The sequence below is a fragment of the Urocampus carinirostris genome, chromosome 11, assembly GCF_059441175.1.
Source record: "Urocampus carinirostris isolate Australia breed hairy pipefish chromosome 11, RoL_Ucar_1.0, whole genome shotgun sequence".
NCBI lineage: Eukaryota > Metazoa > Chordata > Actinopteri > Syngnathiformes > Syngnathidae > Urocampus > Urocampus carinirostris.
In genome coordinates, this window is record NC_142359.1 from 24,373,352 (window position 1) to 24,394,992 (window position 21,641).

Consider the following 21,641-nt stretch of genomic DNA (forward strand, 5'->3'; position numbering starts at 1 on the left):
AAAGGCCCCAATCGCTTTCAGTGTGCATGCACACTGGCAATTGGTAGGCAACTATGTGGGTAGGAAGGAATTTCAAAACACCGATCTATGAGTGCACCAGATTAAAAAGAAGAAACTCAACTTTGTTTTGTTACAGGCCGCCCTGGTTTTTAAGCAGCAAAAATTAATCTAATTCACGTTCATTTCTTACATTTAAAAAAAATTACTGGGGAAATGTCTATTAGAGAAAAGTAACATAAAACTCAATGTACTATATTGACCGAAATTCAGAAGCCTGTACAATAACAACAGTCTGTACACATGCTGTGCCGTGAGACTAATCTTAAGCGCTCCCATCCCTCGGGCACATGACAAAGTGATAGAGAGCAGACCAAGTATTGTAAACAACATAAAAAAATCCTTATACATAAATTCTTGGAATCTTTCTAACTAGTAGTGTTAAATATTCTAGCACGGCAGCAGGTGAATTGCTATCAAGTATATTTTTCCTATTGGGACGAAAACTCTGACACCATTATAGGCTGTTATCAGTCCGATACCTATCGTGTATCCCACCTTAGTTAGTAACTAATGTCAGCATGTATAATCCCCTGGCGGGAATCCCAGCTTGGGAGATCCGCAGGCCTGCGTCCGAAGTTGCCGCTGACACCCTTGCGACCCTTCTCCTCGTAAAAAAAAAGAATAAGATACATTGTATCGTAAGCCGCAGTGTTTAAAATGTAGAGAAGAAGTAGCTGCTTATAGTCCGGAATTTACGGTATACAAAATTGATGTCAGAATGGTTGACTGCTGCGCACGTCCACCTGACAAATTAGATTCCCCAGTTTCTGACTATTTACCTTCCTGTTTGGAGTTTGCATGTATAAATGGGTTTTTTTCTGGGCACTACGGTTTTCTCACTCGTTCCAAAAACATGCATGGCTGGTTGTCCCTAGGAATGAATGCAAGTGTGCATGTGTTTATGTGAGCCATGGTTGGCTGGAAACCAGTTGAGGGGGGGGGGGGAGGGGGCGGTCCCCCTGCCCATTGTCGGATGTTGCTTGGGATAGGCTCCAGCAACCGCTTGACCCTGTTGACGATAAGCGGTTCAGCAAATGAATGAATGAATAAGGCCAGAGCTGGTTTCCCATATCAAAAAATATCCCACTTAAAAGTTGTCTCCCTACCACAGTTACTTCAGATCATTGACGTTCGTTTTTACCGTCCTTTTTTTCCATAAATAATGGTTTCAAAACAAGAAGTTATTTAGTAAAAATGTCACTAAATACTGCAAACAACAAGGATATGGCTATATTCACCTTGGCTATATGACGTGTTATTAGTCCGACCATTGGGAATTGAGTAGTCCATTTTCATCCCCGTTTCTGTTTTATTGATGCGTCCTCATTTGTCATCTTTTCATAACTTGCGCAAATTGTACGCTTGAAAACATATCTAGGAAATACTAAAAGGTCAACTTCCTACTCGTATGTTTATTCTGATGCATCTCATTGGCTAATACACATGGTAAAAATAATAAAAAAAATACCATCTTCTTGCCAGCCTTAAAGGTAGAAAAGCGCTACAGCTTTTCTGCCGCAAGGGGTATAAACACCGTGTTGCACTCTTGGCCTAAACGCGTTAAAAAGTGAATTTTTCTCCTGGAAAAAAACTATGTCACAGTGTAACAGTTATTTGAAGACTTATTTTAAGAGTTATAACTTTCTAAATCTGGCAAATTGAATGTGTTTTTTCTTTCCTGTTGAAAAAATATCCCCCAGAAATAATTATCAGTGTTTTAAAAATAGAATAGTCTTTATTGTCATTGATAGCAATGAATTTGAACAAGGCACTACAGTTAAACATGTAATAAAGACTTTAAAGAAAAAAATAAGATCAAAGACTGTCAGGAAATACAGGCAATACGATTTACAACACAGTGCTTAGAGACTGACCCAAGTTATAATAGGGCAATTTTTAAAAATAGTGCAATGAAAAGTAGTGCACGGACATTAGCAGCAACAAAAATTCCCAAACAAGTAGCAAGATATAATTTTCACAGTTTTTCGCACTTGTTTTGGGTGGTGATGGCCCTGGGAAAAAATTGTCTCAGCGGCTGATTGTCCTTGTTTTAAGGATACGTTTGTTTTCATAAGACAGAGATGTGATTTTTATATATTATATAAAAAAATTCTGCAAATGTGATAAGGTGCCCAAAGCTTTTTTTGATTACTCCGACTGCCTCTTTTCTTTCTTTTGTTTTTCTTCTGGGACACACACTGACTTATCAACCAGGAAGTCCTTCTTGCTTGCATAGCCATGCATGGGTTGTGATAAGCTTGGGTGTAGTTGTCAAAGAAGCTTAGGAAGTTTGACAACTGCCGTCATGCACCAAATTTGTTTTCTGACCCGGATAGTGACTAATCCTTGTCTGCACTGTATCTTTTTACCCGCACATTCCTAAGATCCTGAAAGGCGGGTTCCGACCCGTGCACCATCGACTTCAGAACCCGACACGCCGATCGACACACCCACACGTGCCTGACATGGTGGAGCCCATTTGTGCCACGGGTGTGGCGGCCCAGCTGCGGAACAACAGGGACCGACAGGAAGGCCTGGGCCAGAACGACAATGCCGTCAAGTTCCTGGGTCAGGACTTTGAAAGCTTGCGCGCTCAATGTCTTGCTAGCGGCAGGCTCTTTGAGGACAGCCTTTTCCCCTGCGCCACCTCTTCTTTGGGCTTTAACGAGCTGGGACCCAGGTCATCCAAGACATACGGCGTGCGCTGGATGAGGCCCACGGTGAGAAAAATACTACGATTTTACAATATATACACAGTAGCGTTGCAACTAACGTCTATTTTAGTAGACGACTAATCACTGACTATTGAAACAATTTTTTGAATAATCATATAATTATTTATTTTCTTTAATTTAGCATGATGATGATTTGGCAAATGATGATAAACACACAAAAAAATTGGTACAATGAAAAATATATTTTTACTGAACATACTGCGGATTTGTGCAGAAATTAAATAAAACGGCCCTATCTAAGGGTAGTGCACAGTCAGTAGAGACATAAATCCATAAATATACCTCTTTCCATTGTTTAGGAATGAGCAAATATATGATTAAAATGAAGTAAACATTTAGTGCAGTGGTAAGCACATTTGCCTAACACGCGAAAAGTCTTCTGATCGAGACAGAGTGGAAACATGTTGGCGTGGTAAGGGATGGGTGCCACAAGGCTGTACTTGCCCAAGATACACCACAGGAAATGGTGCTTTTACGACCATAGTAGTTAATGTGGTCAACCAACCCGCCAACCATAAACCAAGAACAGGCTCTTTAGCAGCAGGAAACAGCAAACAAAAAAGGCATTATGGGTGTTTCGTTTATTCAGTCAGTGGTCAGCTGCAAGTTCTGTAACTAAATTCTTCAACAATTCGGAACAGTTTGAAATAACACAGTTTTAACAACCCGACAATGTTGTTGCTGGCAAGGCTGAAAAAGAGTATTCAGGGTCGTCCATATTCTAGTTGTAAACAAGGACAGTGTGATATAACCCAGACAAAGACCAGGTTCAAAATCAACATGAGGCTCAGGTTATGCTTGCCAGTTTATTCAAACTAAGAAAAGTCAGCATATCAACATGATTTGCTCTCTCCTGTCCACTACGCTCAGACTGCATAGATTTAATTTAAAATGCATTTGTCAGGCACAGTCTGTCATAACGCTCATGCTCTCTTTTACCGCGAAATACACGCATGCAAAATGTACAATGCATGTTTTCAAAACCGTTTTCTCCGGAATGTTACCTGAATCTTTCCAAAGGGAGTCAAACTTAGTTTCGTTTAACTGTCCAACGTGCTCTTTAAATCTTTGTGCGTCACTGAAGATACCGCAAGGTCTAGTTAGACATTTTTGCAAGTAGTCTTTTTCTTCACTGTATTCAGGCTAAAATTCTCCCCACCTTTAGAAGTTTTGGTAATACCTCACTCTGCATGATCACCATAGTCGATAAATAATTGAATTGTCGACCGACTATCTCTATTCTCGATTTTGTCGTCAACGTCCAGAAATCGTTACAGACCTAATGCACAGTGATAGTACAAAAAATAAAAACAAGTCACTGAAATAATGTATGAACAGTTATTTTTAATTGTTTTTGCTTCCATGAGTCCAGTCCTCGTATGCGTCTCCTACAACAGGGGTGACAAATTGAAACGGACTGAGGGCCAAATAAAGAATTGGCCACAAGCCGAGGGCCGGACTAATCCAATATTAAAAATATTAAAAAGTATACATAGAGTCTAGTGCAGCGGTCCTTAACTGGTCTGACTTCAGGCCCCACTACACCACCGTAATTACGCGCCATGACCCAAATCATGTGGAAACTTCCACTTCTAAAATATATTGAATTAATTTATTGTTCAGTTTAAACCAGAGATAGTTGAATATATTCACATGAACAAAAAATGACCAGCAAAACCAAAACAACTAGAAATAATAATATTTCATTTAATGCTCAATAAACTGCATTTTTAATGAAATCCGAAACGTATCACTTTAGTAGCTTGAGCCATTTTAACATACTCAATACGCACAAACATAAAATAAAAATTGCAACGACTGGTATATTTTAAAACAACTCAAATTTTGTACTTTTAGCAGAGAAAACTCACTTACTGAACTCAAACAATCAACAATGCACTATAAGGGGTTGGGGGCGGAGTTGATCAATTTCCTCCATAGCAGTTTTCATCCCCAAACTCAAACTCAAAACGAATTCATTGTCTTCTCAATAGAAAATACTCTTAAGGGCTTTGAAGAAATTTAAGCAGCACTTATTTCCACATTAGCTGTGACACTAACCTGAGTTTAGGGGAATTAATGGGAGAACTGAGCATGTTTTCTGTTTCAGTTTTGACGGCTTAATGCTTTCACGAGGCAACACCTCGCTGCAAAAGACATACTGAGGTTTTTGAAGTCCATATCTCATATTAGCCGTATCTGCGGCTCACCATGCTCAATATTGGAAACAACTTTTGCTGTGGTGTGTAATGGCTGGTGTGAACCCGCATATGCAGGGCATTGTCGGCATCCAATATTAAGGAGTGTAGTTGACCCTTTACTATTCTTTTTTCTTTTCATCATTTTGCTAAGGCAAAGGCCCGCGACTCACTAGAAATGGGTCCATGACCCACTTTTGGGTCTTAACCCACCAGTTGAGAAACAATGGCCTAGTAAATGTAATTTAACCTACTGAAAGCTAACAAATATATATTCCTATATAATTAGATAAATAAAGCGATATTGTCTTAGGACTCCAGCAGTAATCTACAATTTTCAACGGAAACCCCCAAAGCAAAACGATTCTAATAGTGGCTCAAGATAATCTCAGGGACTTTAGAACATCTTCTCTTAGGCATATTCTGGCCCAGGGGTCTTGAATTTGACATACGTGCCCTGCAGTAGCATGCTCATGGTATCTCATGTTAGCGTGACATGTATGCTCTAATGCAGCCTGTGATTGTGCATCGGCATTGCTTTTAACATACGTCTGCACTCAAATGTAAAGGTGAATTCAAGCGTGCGCACGTGTGCGATGGCACAAATAGGCTCTCTCTTTTTTTAGCTGCGTTTCTTGTCGGCTCGCACACAACCATGCAGCATCGTCAGGAATAGATCTTATAAAATATAGAATTTATGTATAAATATCAAAGCATGCTAGCCTGGAACTACAGTAAGCAAAGCAGGAAACCCAAGAGTGCATTCTATTAATTGATACATAGAATAGAACAGAATAGAATAGAATAGAATATACCTTTATTGTCATTGTTACAAAATGGGTTAACATATTGTGACAACAAAATTGGGCGTGACACTCCAGTCTCACACATTCACAAAGAGGTAAAAAAAAGATAAAGTAACAGAGAAGATTAGAAGAGATACTGATAAGATTAGAAGAAAAGACATCAATGAATTTGAGTCTGCAAGAAAAACACGAAAGGGCCGTACCAAACTCCTAAGATGTAAAAACACAACCTTTTCTAAAGCTCCTACCCAGAGCCCTCTCTATTTAGTATTATCTCCTAGGTTACAAAAAGCATATCAACTCTAAAGGGAGTGGAAATCAAAGAACAGCAATGCAATTGGGCAATAGTGACGATGGTTAAACAGTGCACAAGCTCTCAATAACAAAAAACAGTGTGCAAACATAACCTAAATATAGCATGATAAGCAATCTTCTTTGCAGGTGTTCAATAGTCAAGATGGAACCACCTCTTCATTGTAAGCAAGCAGACTAACAACCAATACCCGCATAAACATTAGCTAGTTTTCTTATCATTCCCCCTTTTTATTATATAGAATCATATAATTGATAAATAAACACAGGTACTATTAGCATTCTTTATTGTAAGCCTTTAATAACCAAAATCATTCTCCATTGCAAGCGTTTAATAACTAAATATATCATTACAAACTCTTAATAACTAAAAATAGAGGCATAAAAAAGCATTCTCCGTTTTAAGCATTGAATAACTAAGAATAGTATTGCAAGCTTTTGATAACTCATTATAAAAGCACTGATAAGCATTTTTCATTGCAAGAGGTTGATAGCTAAAAATAGCATTGCAAGCTTACATAACTAAAAATAGTACCATTAACAAACATTCCCCATTATTCGCGTTAAATATTTTAAAATAGCACTAAAAAGAACCATTAATAAGCATTCTCCATTGCAAGTGTAGTAGAGCTCAAAATAGCACTTCAAGCTTTTAATAACTAAAAATAGAATCATTTATAAGCATTCTTAATTGCAAGCATTTAGTAATGAAAAATAATTTTGTAAGTTTCAAATAACTAAAAACAGAAGCATTAATATTATTCATTGCTGGCATTCACTAACTAAAAAGGTCAACATTGCACAGTTATAAAAAATAAACCAACACTAGCTTCTTAAGCCATCTTCTTTGCAGGTGTTCAATCGTCAAAATAGAACCACATTCTTTATTGTAAGCAGGTAGAATATGTCTGAATAAACATTAATCTATTTTCTTCTTATTCATCCAACAGGTGAGTAGTTGTTACAAAAAAAATTGTTATAATTGTATTGTTTGACCAGTAATCTTCCTCTTAACTTTCCCGTTGGAATCTTTTCATGAATGACTACTCACCACTAAATTCTCACCTTAGGTCAAAAAATGGTTTAATTGAGAAACGATTGCATATTTTCCCTGTCAATTGTGGACAATCATCTACTTTTTGGGCGTTTTTGTTTGTAGGGTGAGGGGCTGCAAGATTGTTTTATGGTCTTCATTAACTAGAGGTTGAGAAACACATTTTTTATAGTCGCGTCTTTGTGTGTCGTCTGCAGGAGTTTTGCAAGCGTCCCGCTTTCATTGTGGACGGAGCGACCCGAACTGACATCTGCCAGGGAGCTCTGGGTGAGTGGCTAATGTTTGCATGTCACATTGAGAATTCCCACGCATTTGATAGCCGCATCCGTGCTCAACGGGTGCGCGTGGTTCTTACATAGATCCTTACCTCACTAGTAAGAGGCATACAATATTTTCCATTCAGCCTTAGAAATTTGATTACTGTATTATTTTATGTGCAAGTCAAAGTCCATGTTTAAAATATTTAGACTCTTCTATATTTGCATTGATAACAACTTATTAAACATTGTTTACAACAAGGATTAGACAAAATAGCACGCCAGGAAAGAACACCTCTTAAAAGTTTGTGTGCGTGTGTGTGATGACAGGTGACTGCTGGTTGCTGGCGGCAATTGCCTCGCTCACCTTGAACGAGACACTCCTGCACAGGGTGGTCCCGCACGGACAGAGCTTTGATCAGGGATATGCCGGAATATTCCACTTTCAGGTAATTATGAATAGTTAAAATCGTTTTTTGGGGGCATCCAAGCCTAAGTAAAGATAATGAAGGGATTAGAATTACCATATTTTCCAGACTATAATGCAAACTGAAATAATCACTGCAAAAGCTACTAATATTTAGTAATCTAAGTTAGAACACACAGAAAGATGAGTTTAGCATATGCGTCTTGAAAAACTGCTAGGACAATACCATGAAGCCTTACCTGTTCTCAGGTCAAAGTTAATCACCATCTGAAAAACTAAACATTAGTATTTTATACATTTTCTAAGGGTAGATAGATAGATAGATAGATAGATAGATACTTTATTCATCCCCGAAGGGAAATTCACTATGTTTGGTATAACCGGTGACATCATACAGACACTACTTTGCTTCTCAACAGCCTGATGGCCCTGTCACTTGTATTAATTCTTGAATGCGTAAGTGGTCAAGTCAAGTGATTTTTATTTGTATAGCCCTTAATCACAAATAGTCTCAAAGGGCTTCACAAGTTATTACAAATAAGAAGTTTAGGTTATTCATATGCTATAGAGTAGAAGTGAGTTTTAAGCTTAGACTTAAACATGTCCACTGAGGCAGCAGATCGGATCTCAGGTGGAAGAGCATTCCACAACACCGGTGCCCGGATGGAGAACGCTCTCGAACCAGCGGAACACTTCTTGGCTCTTGGGATCACCAGGAGACCGGCGCTCTCGGAACGAAGGCTTCGGGCCGGGACATAGGGGGAAATCAGATCTGAAAGATATGAGGGGGAAAGACCATGTATGATTTTGTATAGTAATAGGAGAACCTTAAAATCGCATCTTACGCTAACAGGGAGCCAATGCAGGTTAGCCAAAATTGGGGTGATTTGATCATACTTTTTTGTCCTAGTTAAAAACCTCGCTGCGGCATTTTGTACCAGCTGAAGACTCTTGAGTCTGGTCATCGGAAGACCGGAAAGTAGTGCATTACAGTAATTGAACGGGAGGTAACAAACGCGTGAATTACTATTTCCGCATCCAACTGAGAAAGTATCGGACAAATTTTAGCAATGTTACGAAGATGGAAGAAAGCGGTTCTAGTAATATTCTTCACATGTGTTTAAAAGGACAGATCGGGGTCAAATATGACACCTAAATTTTTAAGTGAGTCGCTCTGTGTGATGTGGCAATTGTCGATGTTCACAGCAGTTTTAGAGAACAAGTCACGGGAATTAGATGGACCAAAAACTAACATTTCAGTCTTTTCAGAGTTAAGACGCAGGAAATTGAGTGACATCTACTCTTTTATCTCGGTGAGGCAGGCCTCCAAATTACCACAGTTTAGTGTGGCAGATTCCTCCATCGGGAGATAGAGTTGAGTGTCATCTGCGTAGCAATGGAAACTGATATTATACTTGCGAATAATATCACCTAGTGGAAGCATATAAATGCTGAAGAGAAGAGCGCCAAGCACTGAACCCTGCGGAACACCACAGGTAACACTAAAGGGCTCAGATGTCAATTCGCCATATTTAACGCAGTGTGTCCTATCTGAGAGGTAGGATCTGAACCATAAGAGGACGTTTCCTGAGAGACCAATCCATTTTTCCAACCGTTCTAGCAAGATATTATGGTCCACTGTGTCAAATGCAGCACTAAGGTCCAGCAGCAGCAAAAGTGATGATGCGCCAGAGTCCATTGCCAGTAGGAGATAATTGGTTACCTTAATCAGAGCTGTCTCAGTAGAGTCAAGTGGTAAAAAAAAGAATCCCATGGGTTGTTTTCTTCAAAATCTTTAAAAAAATAAAAAAAGTTGTAGTGTTGTCATATTCCAGGTATTCCTCATAAAACAATGTTTATGACATGATGCCATTAGTATTTTTATTTTTATACACCTTTCTTTTAAAATCGAAAATCGCATCAAAATTGCAATACTAGTCTGAAAAATCGCAATTATGGGTTTCTCAAAATTGTGCAGCCTTACTGCACATATTAAAGCATTGCACTATTGCTACATACGGAAGATCTTGCTGTAGTTTCAATTGAATGCGCCTTATAGTACGATGCGCCTAGTGTATGAAAATTATTTGACTAAAGAATATTTCTGGGAGGTGCGCCGTATTGTGAAAATACGGTAACTTTCATGCAATCCCTGAATGCCATTCATGACAGTGTTCTCTGGCCTCACAGTTGACGTTACACATCCTTTTTTTTCCCTATGAATGAACTGCGGACTTTGTATATATTGTGAAATTTCAGCATGACTTTAAGAGTGCCAGTATGTTTCCTGGAAGCTTTTTTGGAGCAATCTGAATGTATCGTTCACAAGAGTAGAGACAAAAGAATAATGGTTACGCACATGCGCCGTCATGATGTTACAAAATACGTAAATGCAGTAATCATTTTACATACCGGGGAGCCCTTGTGCCATTAGTACTAATCAACAAACACCAGTCTAGATCATGAGTGTTTATCATCTTTATTTATTGATTTACCCCAAGTGAATTATTTTTTTTAATCAAGTTCCCCCTAACCCATAAGGGTACTCGAAGCTCCATTTGGATTATCATTGTTGAGGTCTGGAGGTTGGACCTGGCACCACAGGTTGAACATGTCATAAAATACTTGGATGGATACAGTAATCTTTGACATGTCGATGTCGCTGTATTGTGTTGTGCAACCAAAAACGAGTACTGTACTACAAAGTAGACTGGAGGATGCAAACTCCAGCGACTCTGAAAACTGCACAATTTTTCTCAAATTTTTCTGCCCTGGACAAGTACATGGTTTTTGGTCACATTGACTCACCAGAGCTTTCTAGAGCATTCATTTTCAGTTCATATAGGGGGCAAAATATTTTTCAGTCATATAAGTACAGCCCATGCAAAATATGTATTCATTTCTTATAGATGAATTTATTTTCATGTCAATTCCTTTTTTTTTGTTTTGTTTTAATATTTTTAGAGGGATCATTTCGCTCCTCGAAAAGGACCTGACTTAACTAACTCGTGCGCTAAGAAACCAGGAGGCCTGGCATTCGTATACCTCCGCGGCTTTAAAAAATAATTAAAATGACTCCCCGCTTCACATTCACATTACTGGGGGTGCCTTGACATTCAACTAAAGACACTCGCAGTACAACTGTGTAAATTTTCACGAAAATCGGTTCAGCCGTTTTGGAGCCTATAGGACTCACAAACACACACGAATCAGGATTTGTAAAGTAGTTTAGATAGATTTAGATCAGATAGATTAAATTAGGTAGACTCTGTGAAGCAAATTTTTTAAAAATATATTTGTGAACATTGGAATTTTCTTGTGGAAAACCCGATGTGGCCTAACCTCAACCACTAGCCCCTGCGGCCCCAAGTCAATTGAGTTGAAGACCCCCGGTATATTCTGTTGTTTAATTGTTGTTGACAGTTCTGGCAGTTCGGCGAATGGGTGGAGGTGGTGATCGACGACCGGCTGCCAGTCAAAGATGGCAAGCTGCTCTTTGTGCACTCGGTGGAGGGGGGAGAGTTCTGGAGCGCTCTGATCGAGAAGGCCTACGCCAAGTAAGCGGGGCTGAGGCCCGTGTCCGAGCCCCCCGGGATGCTGCCGTGGTCTCACTTCGGCTACGTCCGCCCAGGTTAAACGGCTGCTATGAGGCGCTCTCTGGTGGCAGCACTTCTGAAGGCTTTGAAGACTTCACGGGCGGAGTGACGGAAATGTTCGAGCTGAACAAGGCGCCCTCTGACCTCTTTAGCATCATGGGCCGGGCCATTGAGAGGGGCTCGCTGCTTGGCTGCTCCATTGATGTGAGTAAGAAAATTAACATGTGGACATAAACCGGGGGGTGACTGAGGTGGGTCAGGCAAGCATGCAGTCTTCATCTGGTTTGGCTGATCATTTTCCTTCTCCAGATGAAGTTTCATGGAGATCAGAGTTTATCTTCCAAAAAATAATAGAGGAATGGGAATCAGATTAACAGAGGCAGGTTTTTATCCACAAACTTATATATCATCTGAAAAAATTCGGGGGTGATTATTATCCTTAATCTTGGTAGGCGCTGGTATGGTGGAAGAGCATGCAAAAATCCTATACAAAAAAGAGTTAGGGCCTTGACTGTTAGTGTTTTTGCCTCTCTGTCCACCAAAAAGTTAACTACACTCGTGGGACTGTGACCTATTATCCCTGATTATTCACATAGCTGCTTGTAGCGACCAATACACTTTTGTCAGGCCTGGCGGCTTATTGCCCCCGTTCTTTCCACCTAAAAGGAACGTATACCTGTTCTTGTGTGGCTGCAATCTGTTATCCCCAATCACATACTGCTTTGAGCGGGGACCGGCACAGGTTACAGTAAATTTGTCAAGAGGCCTGCCTAAAACAGAATGGGCAGTTGTGGACGTGATTCATCAATACCAGTTGAGTATTGCTGAGAGCAGGGGTCGACAGAGTACTTTTTTTTTCGGTTCAGGCAGCTAGATCGTGCCATTCGGAAAGATATTTAAGTAATTATCTAATCAGGTGAATTGGCCGGTCCAAATTGTCCCAATGTGTGAATGAGCGAGCGAATTGTCTGTCCCTGTGTGCCCTGCGACTGGCTGGCAACCGGTTCAGGGTGTCCCCTGCCCACTGCCTGAAGATAGCTGAGATGGGCTCCAGCGCCCCCGTGACCCTACTGAGGATAAGCGGTACAGATAATGGATGGATAATTATCTAATATAACATCTAAACCAAATTAAATTGAACTCTTGATAATAGAAATTGAATTCTTACAGAAAATTGACTTTGACTATTTTACATCATAGACAAGGTTTGTGGCTGTGAGAATTTTTTTTTCCTTTCAATTAGGTTAAGGAAAAATACAATAACAAAAGAAAAAAGAGAGATAATAGAAAAAAAGTTTTTTTTACATAAACACATTAAAACTAAAAAACTCGGGAAGGATAAAATACAAACAATTTTACCGTTTTTATGCTCAACAAATTTAAAGTCAACAATTTCGAGAGAAGGCATATTGACCAATCACAAGAGCAAAAAGGCATCTTTGGCGTTACAAAATGGTGTTATTTATTACGGCGTTATTCCCAAGACTGTTTGCGGCCATCTTGTGTATTTTTCTTATTCTCCTTTGTATCTCTGTGTGGTGTGGAGGCTGCAGCGCTACCGACTGGGGTAGTGTGAGGAGGGTAACGAGGACAGCAGAGAAAATAATCGGGACTACACTTCCCTCCATTCAGGACATTGGCCAGAAGCACTGCCTATCCCATGCTAAAAACATTACCGGGGATCCCTCTCACCCCCATCATGGACTGTTCACTCTGCTAGCCTCTGGGAAGAGGTACTGCAGTGTGCGGTGCAGGACCACCAGGCTCCGCAATAGTCTAGTCCCCCTGGCCATTAGACTGTTAAATGGTCAATCTAACATATAGTTAACTTAAATCTAAACGGCTGCTAATCTGACTTTTTGCACTACTGGCAGTTTTTTTTTTATAGCTTGCCACTCCTTGCACATTGCTCTCTGCACTATTGTAATTACAGCGTTATTGTTACAGTGTTAATGTTACTGTGGACCTGACTTGTTAACCTGACTGCCCATTTTGCACATCTGGTTAGCTACTCTTCTTGCACTATCGGCACTATGGTAAAATACTATACGTAGCCAAAATACAATACAACATTATTTATATCTGTACATTCAAGGAAACTGTGGGGGTCAGATGCATCAACATTTCGTTCTGTATACACGTGTACTAGAATGACAATAAAGTAGATCTGAATCTGAATCTGAATAACAAATTTATCTCATTTCTTTTAACATTTTAAAGGCACTTGAACTTGAATTTCCCGCAAGATTTTCCCCACAGTGACATGAGACTTCCTCAAACTGAGCGGTTTTACTTACAGTGTTTTGTTGTTTAAACCAGATCACCAGCAACAGAGACATGGAGGCGGTCACCTTTAAGAAATTGGTTAAAGGACACGCCTACTCTGTCACGGGTTTGGACGAAGTGAGAAAGCGTCAGGGTGGCATCGGTAGAGGTAGTGGTATCGCTCTTAAACAACCTATGTGACCACGTTTCTCTTAGGTGGTCTATCGTGGGAACCTGACCAAGTTGGTCCGCATCCGGAACCCCTGGGGGGAAGTGGAGTGGACCGGTGCTTGGAGCGACAAGTGAGACACAACTTTCTTGTGTGGGAAAACTGCAATAATAACAATAATAATAATACAGTGATACATATTTTTTGATCATAATCTGTTTGGAGTTATTTTCCAACACCGATTGTTCAAGTACCAAAGATTTTTTTATCCAAAACGAATTCACATATGAATAAAAGGTGTACTTAAATAAACCTATGTTCACAGAATATTAATAATATTTGTGCCTAAAAGACCTTTAAATATAAATATAAATTTAAATGTGTAAATAATGAAGATTAAACATGATCTCATCTCATTAGCTGCACCGCTTATCCTCAGTAGGGTCGCGGGGGTGCTGGAGCCCATCGCAGCTATCATCAGGCAAGGGACACCCTGCACTGGTTGCCAGCCAATCGCGGGGCACACAGAGACAGACATCTCGCTCGCTCATTCACACCTAGGGACAATTTGGACCGACCAATTCACCTGAAATACATGTCTTTGGAATGTGGGAGGAAACCGGAGTGCCTGGAGGAAACCCACGCAAGCACGGGGAGAACATACAAACTCCGCAGAGGAAGGCTGGTAGCTGGATTTGAACCCACGCAGGAGGTTCCCATAACCACAGAACTGTGCCGCACACGCGCTAACCACTGTGCCGCCGTGCTGCCCATTAAACATGATACTTAATGATAAAAAACATACTTTTGTGCAGCGGTTCGATACCATACAGGAACGGATATGATTATGAACAAGGACGGCAGCAGTTTAGGGGTTATGGGATGGCAGAAACGATTCATTTTAATTGAAAATATGCAGAACAGGTAATATTGGTAATGTGTGATTGAAAGAAAAGTGTACTGTCAATAATGACACCCAACTTTACCCAAGCGGAAGGGGAAATAAAGTGATTATCGAGGGGAAGGAAAAAAAGAGTTGTTGATTTACTAAGAAGGATGGGCGCCACCAGGCTGTACTAGCCCAAGACACACCACAGGAAAAGGTGCACCTATGACCCTAGTGGTTAAGGGATCCAACCAACCAACAAATTAATAGGATTTCACTTTTATTTTTGTTGATTTGGTAGAGGTTGTGGAAGAACAAGAGTTTGAGATCATACAAAGAGTGAAAGAAAAAAAAATACTGGAAAACAATGCAGTTTTTTTTTTTTAAAGTTTTTTAAAGAATATTCTGGGCACAAATACATCACAGACAATGGGTGCGGACACTTCAAATGTGCAATAAGGGAAAATGGCTTCCAATAGTTCCTTTACCAACAGGGCGGTCCATAAGCTCAAAAGAAACCTAAACTTAGAGGAAAACAAAACTTAATGTACAATGGTGTAGGGGAATTTCCACTGCATAACGACCCTTTATGTAAACCAGTCTGATATAACGTTCAAGGCCACTTTTGGCTACAAAATAAAGCACAATTGAGAAGTTAGATGAATGAAAAAGTTATTAATGACTGGAATAATAAACAGGTTATAGATGAAGAAATCATACAATCATGACTTAGTTCAATATTACAACAGCGTCACTCGCGTTAGAGTGAAAATTTCCGGTCTCATGTCAAACAAATTCTAACGTCTCACACTGAAGTATGAGTCTGGGGGCCATTTGGGAACTTGTTACGTAAGCAGACATTCCAAAGTGTTCCCCCCTGTCGTATATCTTTCACTTAAAATATTTCCATCTGTTATGTAAAGAGCAATAAAAATGAAGTTGGACTTGACTATTTCCGTACAGTTCTCGAGAATGGGACAGTGTCGACCGCGGAGTTCGCGCCCGGCTCCAAAACCGCAGCGAGGATGGGGAATTCTGGTGAGTCAACTTCAGTTTTGTTAACCGGGCCGGTTTTTCACTCCTTGTCTGTTGTTCTCGTCTGCCACAGGTTGTCCTTCAGCGACTTCCTGCGTGAGTTCAACCGTTTGGAAATATGCAACCTGACAGCGGACGCCCTCCAGAACAGCCGATTAAAAACGTGGAGCTCCTCGCTCTACCCGGGCGAGTGGAGACGGGGTAGCACGGCCGGAGGATGCCGAAACTACCCGGGTAGGCAAGAGGCCGGGAATTGTGAGGGGTTTTAAAGACTAGCCAAGGGGTCAGCAACCAGCAGCTCTTTGGTGCTGCCCTAGTGGCTCTAAGGAGTTTTTTCAGAAATGCTTAGAAATGGAAACAGATGGGGGAGGCCGATAGATGGAGGGTTACAGAGATTTGGGGGGAGATAGATTGATAGGTGGAGTGAGAAAAAGATTGATAGGGGGGGATGGGTATAGCAGATGGATGGAAATACAGGTAGGTATGTAGGTACAGGGAAAGAGAGATAGACTAATAGGGTGGGAGACAGAGATTGGGAGGGTTATAGAGATGGTGAGGGGGGGAAGGGAAGATTAGGAGATATGAAGATAGATAGGGAAAAAGAGATAACTTCTCAAAGAGTGAGAGAGAGAGGGGGGAGAGCGGTAGATTGATGAGGAGAGAAAGAGCGATTGATGGGGGAAGAGAGAAAGAGATGGGGAAAGAGAGAGAGAGAGAGATCGATGGGGGAAAGATAGCCCAGAAAAGAGAGAGTTTGACAGGCGGAGAGGGGGAGATGTGGAGTGAGATAGAAAGATCGATTAGGGGAGACATAGCTGGATTGATAAGGAGAGATTGAACGAGAGATAGATTGATGGAGAGAAAGAGAGAGTGCAAGAGATAGCGTGATAGGTAGGGAGAGAGATAGATTGGTAGAGAATGAGGGAAAGAGATAAAGAATGATGGCTATAGATAGATTTTTTTGTGTGATTGTTTTCCATAAAAGAAGTTTAAAATATTAAAGGACTACCCTTAATACATGAATTCCCATATTTCTTTATTTTGAAAGCAGGTTTATATAAGTCTTTGAATGTTCTGCGTCTCCAGACATGTTTGTTTTTAGTTTGCCGAACCCCGGTGTAGCCTGACTTTCAACCTTTGCATACAGCGACCTTTTGGCTGAACCCGCAATTCAAGTTGCTTCTGCAGCATCCGGACGCGCCCGGCACGTCGGACTGCAGCTTCCTGGTGGCTCTCATGCAGAAGGACCGCAGGAAGAAGCGACGGGAGGGAAAAGACATGGAGACCATCGGATTCGCCGTCTACGAGGTCCGAGTCGAGCCCCGCAAAGCTCCAAATCTCTAAATCTGGAATTTCACACTTATTGTTATTTCCAAAAACAAGAAACCTGCAATTGCTTTCTTTCAGTGTTTAGCCGAGTAATGCCACTCTTGTCACCCTTTTTTGTTATTTAATTTATTAGTGCAGCATAAAAATGGTAAAAGTAAAAAAAGCCTGCATTAAGTACAGCCTAAACGCCAACCCTGACTCCAACAAAGAAGTTTTTGTTCAAGCACGTCTAACAAATGCACGTACTTGCACGTGTATCATAAGGAGATTGATTGAGGCTGTATTGGCTCCTTGTAAAAATGTTCCGAATCCTGTACAGCTCCTTTTAAGATTTCCCAACAAAAGAATTATAAAACAAATGCTATAAAGCAGGGGTTTCAAACTTGTGGCCCGTAGCATGATAGTTTGACAGCCTTTATATGAAAGTTTAATGTAAGTGCAGCCCATATAAAATTTTAATGTATTTTGTTTTTTTTTTGGTTTTAATCTTCTGTAAAAGTAAAATACAATGAGATTTGCTTACAGTGGAATGTATCTATTCTTGTGGAAAATCTGATTTGGCCTAACTGCACTATGATCCGTTGCCCCAAATTAATTTAGACGCCTGGAATGAAGTCAAAATCTTGCTCACTATTGTAATTATTGTTTTCATATTTTACGACAAAGAAAATGATGACAAAATTAACGCTGTAAAAAAATCTTATCATAGTCCACCTTGAAAATATTTTTTTGCTCGTTTGTAAGGTATATAGTGGATCATTTAGTGCTTCCTAGTGGTACATAATAGTCAAGTCAAGACATGTTTGTTTGTAAAGCCCTTATTTAAAAGGAGTCTTAAAGGGCTGCACAATTGCAAACTACAAACTATTATTATACCATCCCCTGATCTAAAACCTAAATGAGGGCAAGGAAAAACTCAAAAACCTCAGGGAAAATAAAAAATTACTTCATTCTCCAAAGATTTTTTTTTATATGAATAATAAGTAAAAATAAATGAACTATCTCATAAATGTGATTTTTAAAGAAAAGAAAAAATACTCATTGGTTGACAAATTTGTATTTATTTAATATAATATAAGGCTGATATGATTGTCAGCCATTTGTTTCTACAGGTACACCCAAAAAACAAAACCTTTTACAAGAAAAAGAAAAATGTGGTCACAGTCTCTGTAGTTTGTATTCTTTCTCGTGATTTTTTTAATGCTCGTTTTCCTATGCAAGACACAATACTGCGACATCTAGTGGTCAGATATTACACACTGTCCCTTTTATATCAGAAAAACAATGTTGATTTGAATAATTAGCAAAAGTACATGAACTATCATATAGACATGCAATTTTATGGGAAAAATACTCTGTCTACAATTTCGTATTTGTATAACTTAACATGAAAATCACCTAGAAGGAGCTGACATCATCGTCGGCCATCTTGTTTCCCTCAAAAAAACAAAAACCTAGTGAAAGGTAAAAGAGAGAAAAGAAAAATTGTGTAGTTTGATCACATAATAACCCCGAGTGTGTATTCCTCTTTGTGCTTTGTAGCGCTCGTTTTTGGTCGCACTACACAATACAGCAGCAAATAATGTTACTTGTCCTTTTAAGTATTAATTTATCTACAAAAATAAATAAACATTTAGTAAAACCTGAAAACGGTTAAGAAATGTAAAAAAAAATCAAAGAATTGAGCAAATTTATGACCCAAAATGAATTATTTGTATTTGCCACAGTGGCCACAAATGATCAAAACTTTAAATTTCTATGCCGCCATTTTGGCAAAATAATAGTTATCATACATGATGCCGGGACCAACTTATGCTTTTTAAACATTTTTGTGTGTGCCTCGAGATTTTTGTATTGGAAAAAAAGCACCTCAGTTGAAAAGATGTTGAGAAACACTGCTCTAAATCTCTTCGTGTTCTCCATTTGCAGGTTCCCAGTGAGGTATGAGCATTCCAATGCAGCTTTTTGCAACAGAACGGAATCGGCAGCGCTAACCCACTTCCGTCTCAGGCTCGAGGGCAAACACGAGTCCACTTGAAGCAGAACTTCTTCCTGACACACGCCTCAAGCGCTCGTTCCGAACTCTTCATCAACTTGAGAGAAGTCAGCTCACGTTTGCGTCTGCCGGCCGGCGAATATGTCATCGTTCCTTCCACATTCGAACCACACAAGGAAGCCGACTTCGTCATGCGGGTTTTTTCCGAAAAGCCGGCCGATTCTGAGTGAGTGTCACTCTTTTGCATCCCGGTCAGTGTTGGGGCGCGTTACTCCAAAAGAAGTCATTAGTTACAGGTACTATTTACTTGATTTAAAATGTAGATCAGTTACCCCCCCAGATTACTGACACACAAAAGTAGCGTGTTACTCTTAAAGTAACCATCAAGTTACAAATTACCACAAAAACTCAGATTGCTGACCCCTAAAACAGCTTAAAAATAAAGACATAATCGAAGAAATCGAAGGAACCGTGCACACCAACCTGTGCAAGCGATGAACCCCTGATATTTCTTGGTTTGTGCAATTTTGAGAGTTTGCAAACGAACATAGCCGAGACACTCCATAACCGTTTTGTCTTTTGTTTTTAAACCACTCGAATATTTCCTTCTTTATTTCTTAGTACAGACGTTCCCTTACTTACGACCATTAGACTAACGTAAAACAGTAGATACGAACATTTTTTTCGGGACATCAGAAAATATCCAGACATTGCTGCAAGTTAGATTTTGTATTGTGTGCACCTTTTTTCGAGTACAGGACATTACTGTAGTGCTTCTTTCCGCCGCTACCGGAATGTGGCGTTGTTTGAGGTCACCCGGCATCCACCCAGAAGTGAAAAAATCCGCTTCCTCTTCCTAGTTCATGTATAAACATTCTATACTGTCTATGTCTATACTATCTCCCACGCTAAGAACTTTGACATTTTTATCGTTTAATACCTCGTGCATCCATGGTTGGTGTAAAGTGTAAAGAAGAGGCGAGCCGTTTCTTTGGAAACTAAAATGGAATAAGAAAGCTTGATGCGGTTGAGAAAATGGTCGGAACGCTTTTTTTCGGCCACTCTTTACCACGGAGGAGGAAATCTTGAAGCGTATCTTCCAAAAGTAAGTTAAACTCAAATTTATTTATCTTTATAGAGCATATTATTTTATGAAATGTTTATTTTTTAGTACAAAACAATACAGGTTACTTATACAAGCCTTAAACACATGTTCCATTCAAAATATGGCACTGATGCAACTTACGAACAAATTCAACTTACAAACGATCGACCGGAAGTCGGGCAGCGTCTGAAATGTCCAAGGCATTTTTTTTCTCCAGGCATGGTGTATTTTAAAAATAACTTTACAAATAAAAAGACAAAAATTCAGCACTCTTTTCCCGTAAACGCTTTGGTCATGTTCGCCCCATTGATTTCGTTGTTTCTGTATAAGCTACGCCCTCTCTCTGTGCACTCCCTACCATTCGCTCCTGCTGATTTTACATTTGTAAATACGGGAATATCAGAATATCTGTAGGAAGAAATTACGCATTTTTTTGATCCCTGCTTGAGACAGCGCAACTGTATTATGTTGTATTTTGTCAAGTCAAGTCATGTTTATTTGTATAGATCCTTATTCACATATAGTCTCAATGGGCTGCACATTAAGTATCTCAATAGTTAAATAAATCATGAAAATTAAAAAAAAAAGTAGTTTCAGATAAAGAGCATTCAAAAATGTATTCTTTGTAATTTTTAATTATAATTTTAAAAGTATATAACGAATAGTAGGTATTTTAAAACATGCCCACCTTACGCTCTAATAGTCATATTCATCCTTGTGTTGCTGGCTGATTATGGGAGCATGTTACTTCATGGGCGAAGAAAGAACTGTCAAGGAACAGGAGGCAATGTTATTAGTGGTCGGTTTTTAAAGGGTAGCGAAGCAATGCACCATGTTGTAACGACAGTTGAGTTATAAAATCTAATACACGACACGTTACAGTACTCGTTACAGAGAAAAGCAATTGCATTCCAGGAACTTTTGTAATTTTGTAACGCGTTACGCCCAACAACTATCCTTGTCATTGTCAACACTCCCTTAAGTCAAGGTTTTGGGTTTCAGGGAGCTGGACGACGATGTGGTGGCCGATCTCCCGACTGAGGTGAGGAAAGTACAGTGGCCTGCCGTGGATTTTTCGGTCCCGAGACTCATTTATTAACATACTAAATGTAACAATAGCTGTCATTTCTAGTGTAAAAATGCAATATCTGTTATTGTACTATGTTTAACTCAACACAAATGATAAATTACTGTAACCAATAGTATAGCTTGGCATTTTAATACTTGACAATTTACAGCAACTGTGTTTTAGTATGTAGATCATGGTTCCCCAAACTTTTTGGGTCACATAACTTTTTCCTTCTCCGATGAGAGAAAAGTGTGGCAATTGCAGGAGTGCTTAAATGTGACAATTTATTTTTTTCCAGAAAGCCACGATAAAATAACATTTTCAGATTCTTCATATAGCAAA

At 39.6% G+C, this 21,641-nt stretch overlaps 1 protein-coding gene across 1 annotated transcript in view; it reads left to right on the top strand.

The window, feature by feature from the left end:
* Window positions 1–21,641, top strand: part of capn1 (calpain 1) — a 31,259-nt gene that overhangs the window by 1,024 nt on the left and 8,594 nt on the right. The window contains exons 2-14 of the mRNA XM_088346904.1: window positions 2,445–2,780; window positions 7,363–7,432; window positions 7,753–7,871; window positions 11,273–11,406; window positions 11,481–11,649; window positions 13,765–13,848; window positions 13,927–14,012; window positions 15,729–15,803; window positions 15,874–16,034; window positions 16,948–17,108; window positions 19,059–19,070; window positions 19,140–19,351; window positions 21,233–21,272. Of these exons, the coding sequence (XP_088203030.1) occupies window positions 2,526–2,780; window positions 7,363–7,432; window positions 7,753–7,871; window positions 11,273–11,406; window positions 11,481–11,649; window positions 13,765–13,848; window positions 13,927–14,012; window positions 15,729–15,803; window positions 15,874–16,034; window positions 16,948–17,108; window positions 19,059–19,070; window positions 19,140–19,351; window positions 21,233–21,272 (1,578 nt within the window). The 5' untranslated portion in view covers window positions 2,445–2,525. The remainder of the gene's footprint in view (window positions 1–2,444; window positions 2,781–7,362; window positions 7,433–7,752; window positions 7,872–11,272; window positions 11,407–11,480; window positions 11,650–13,764; window positions 13,849–13,926; window positions 14,013–15,728; window positions 15,804–15,873; window positions 16,035–16,947; window positions 17,109–19,058; window positions 19,071–19,139; window positions 19,352–21,232; window positions 21,273–21,641) is intronic.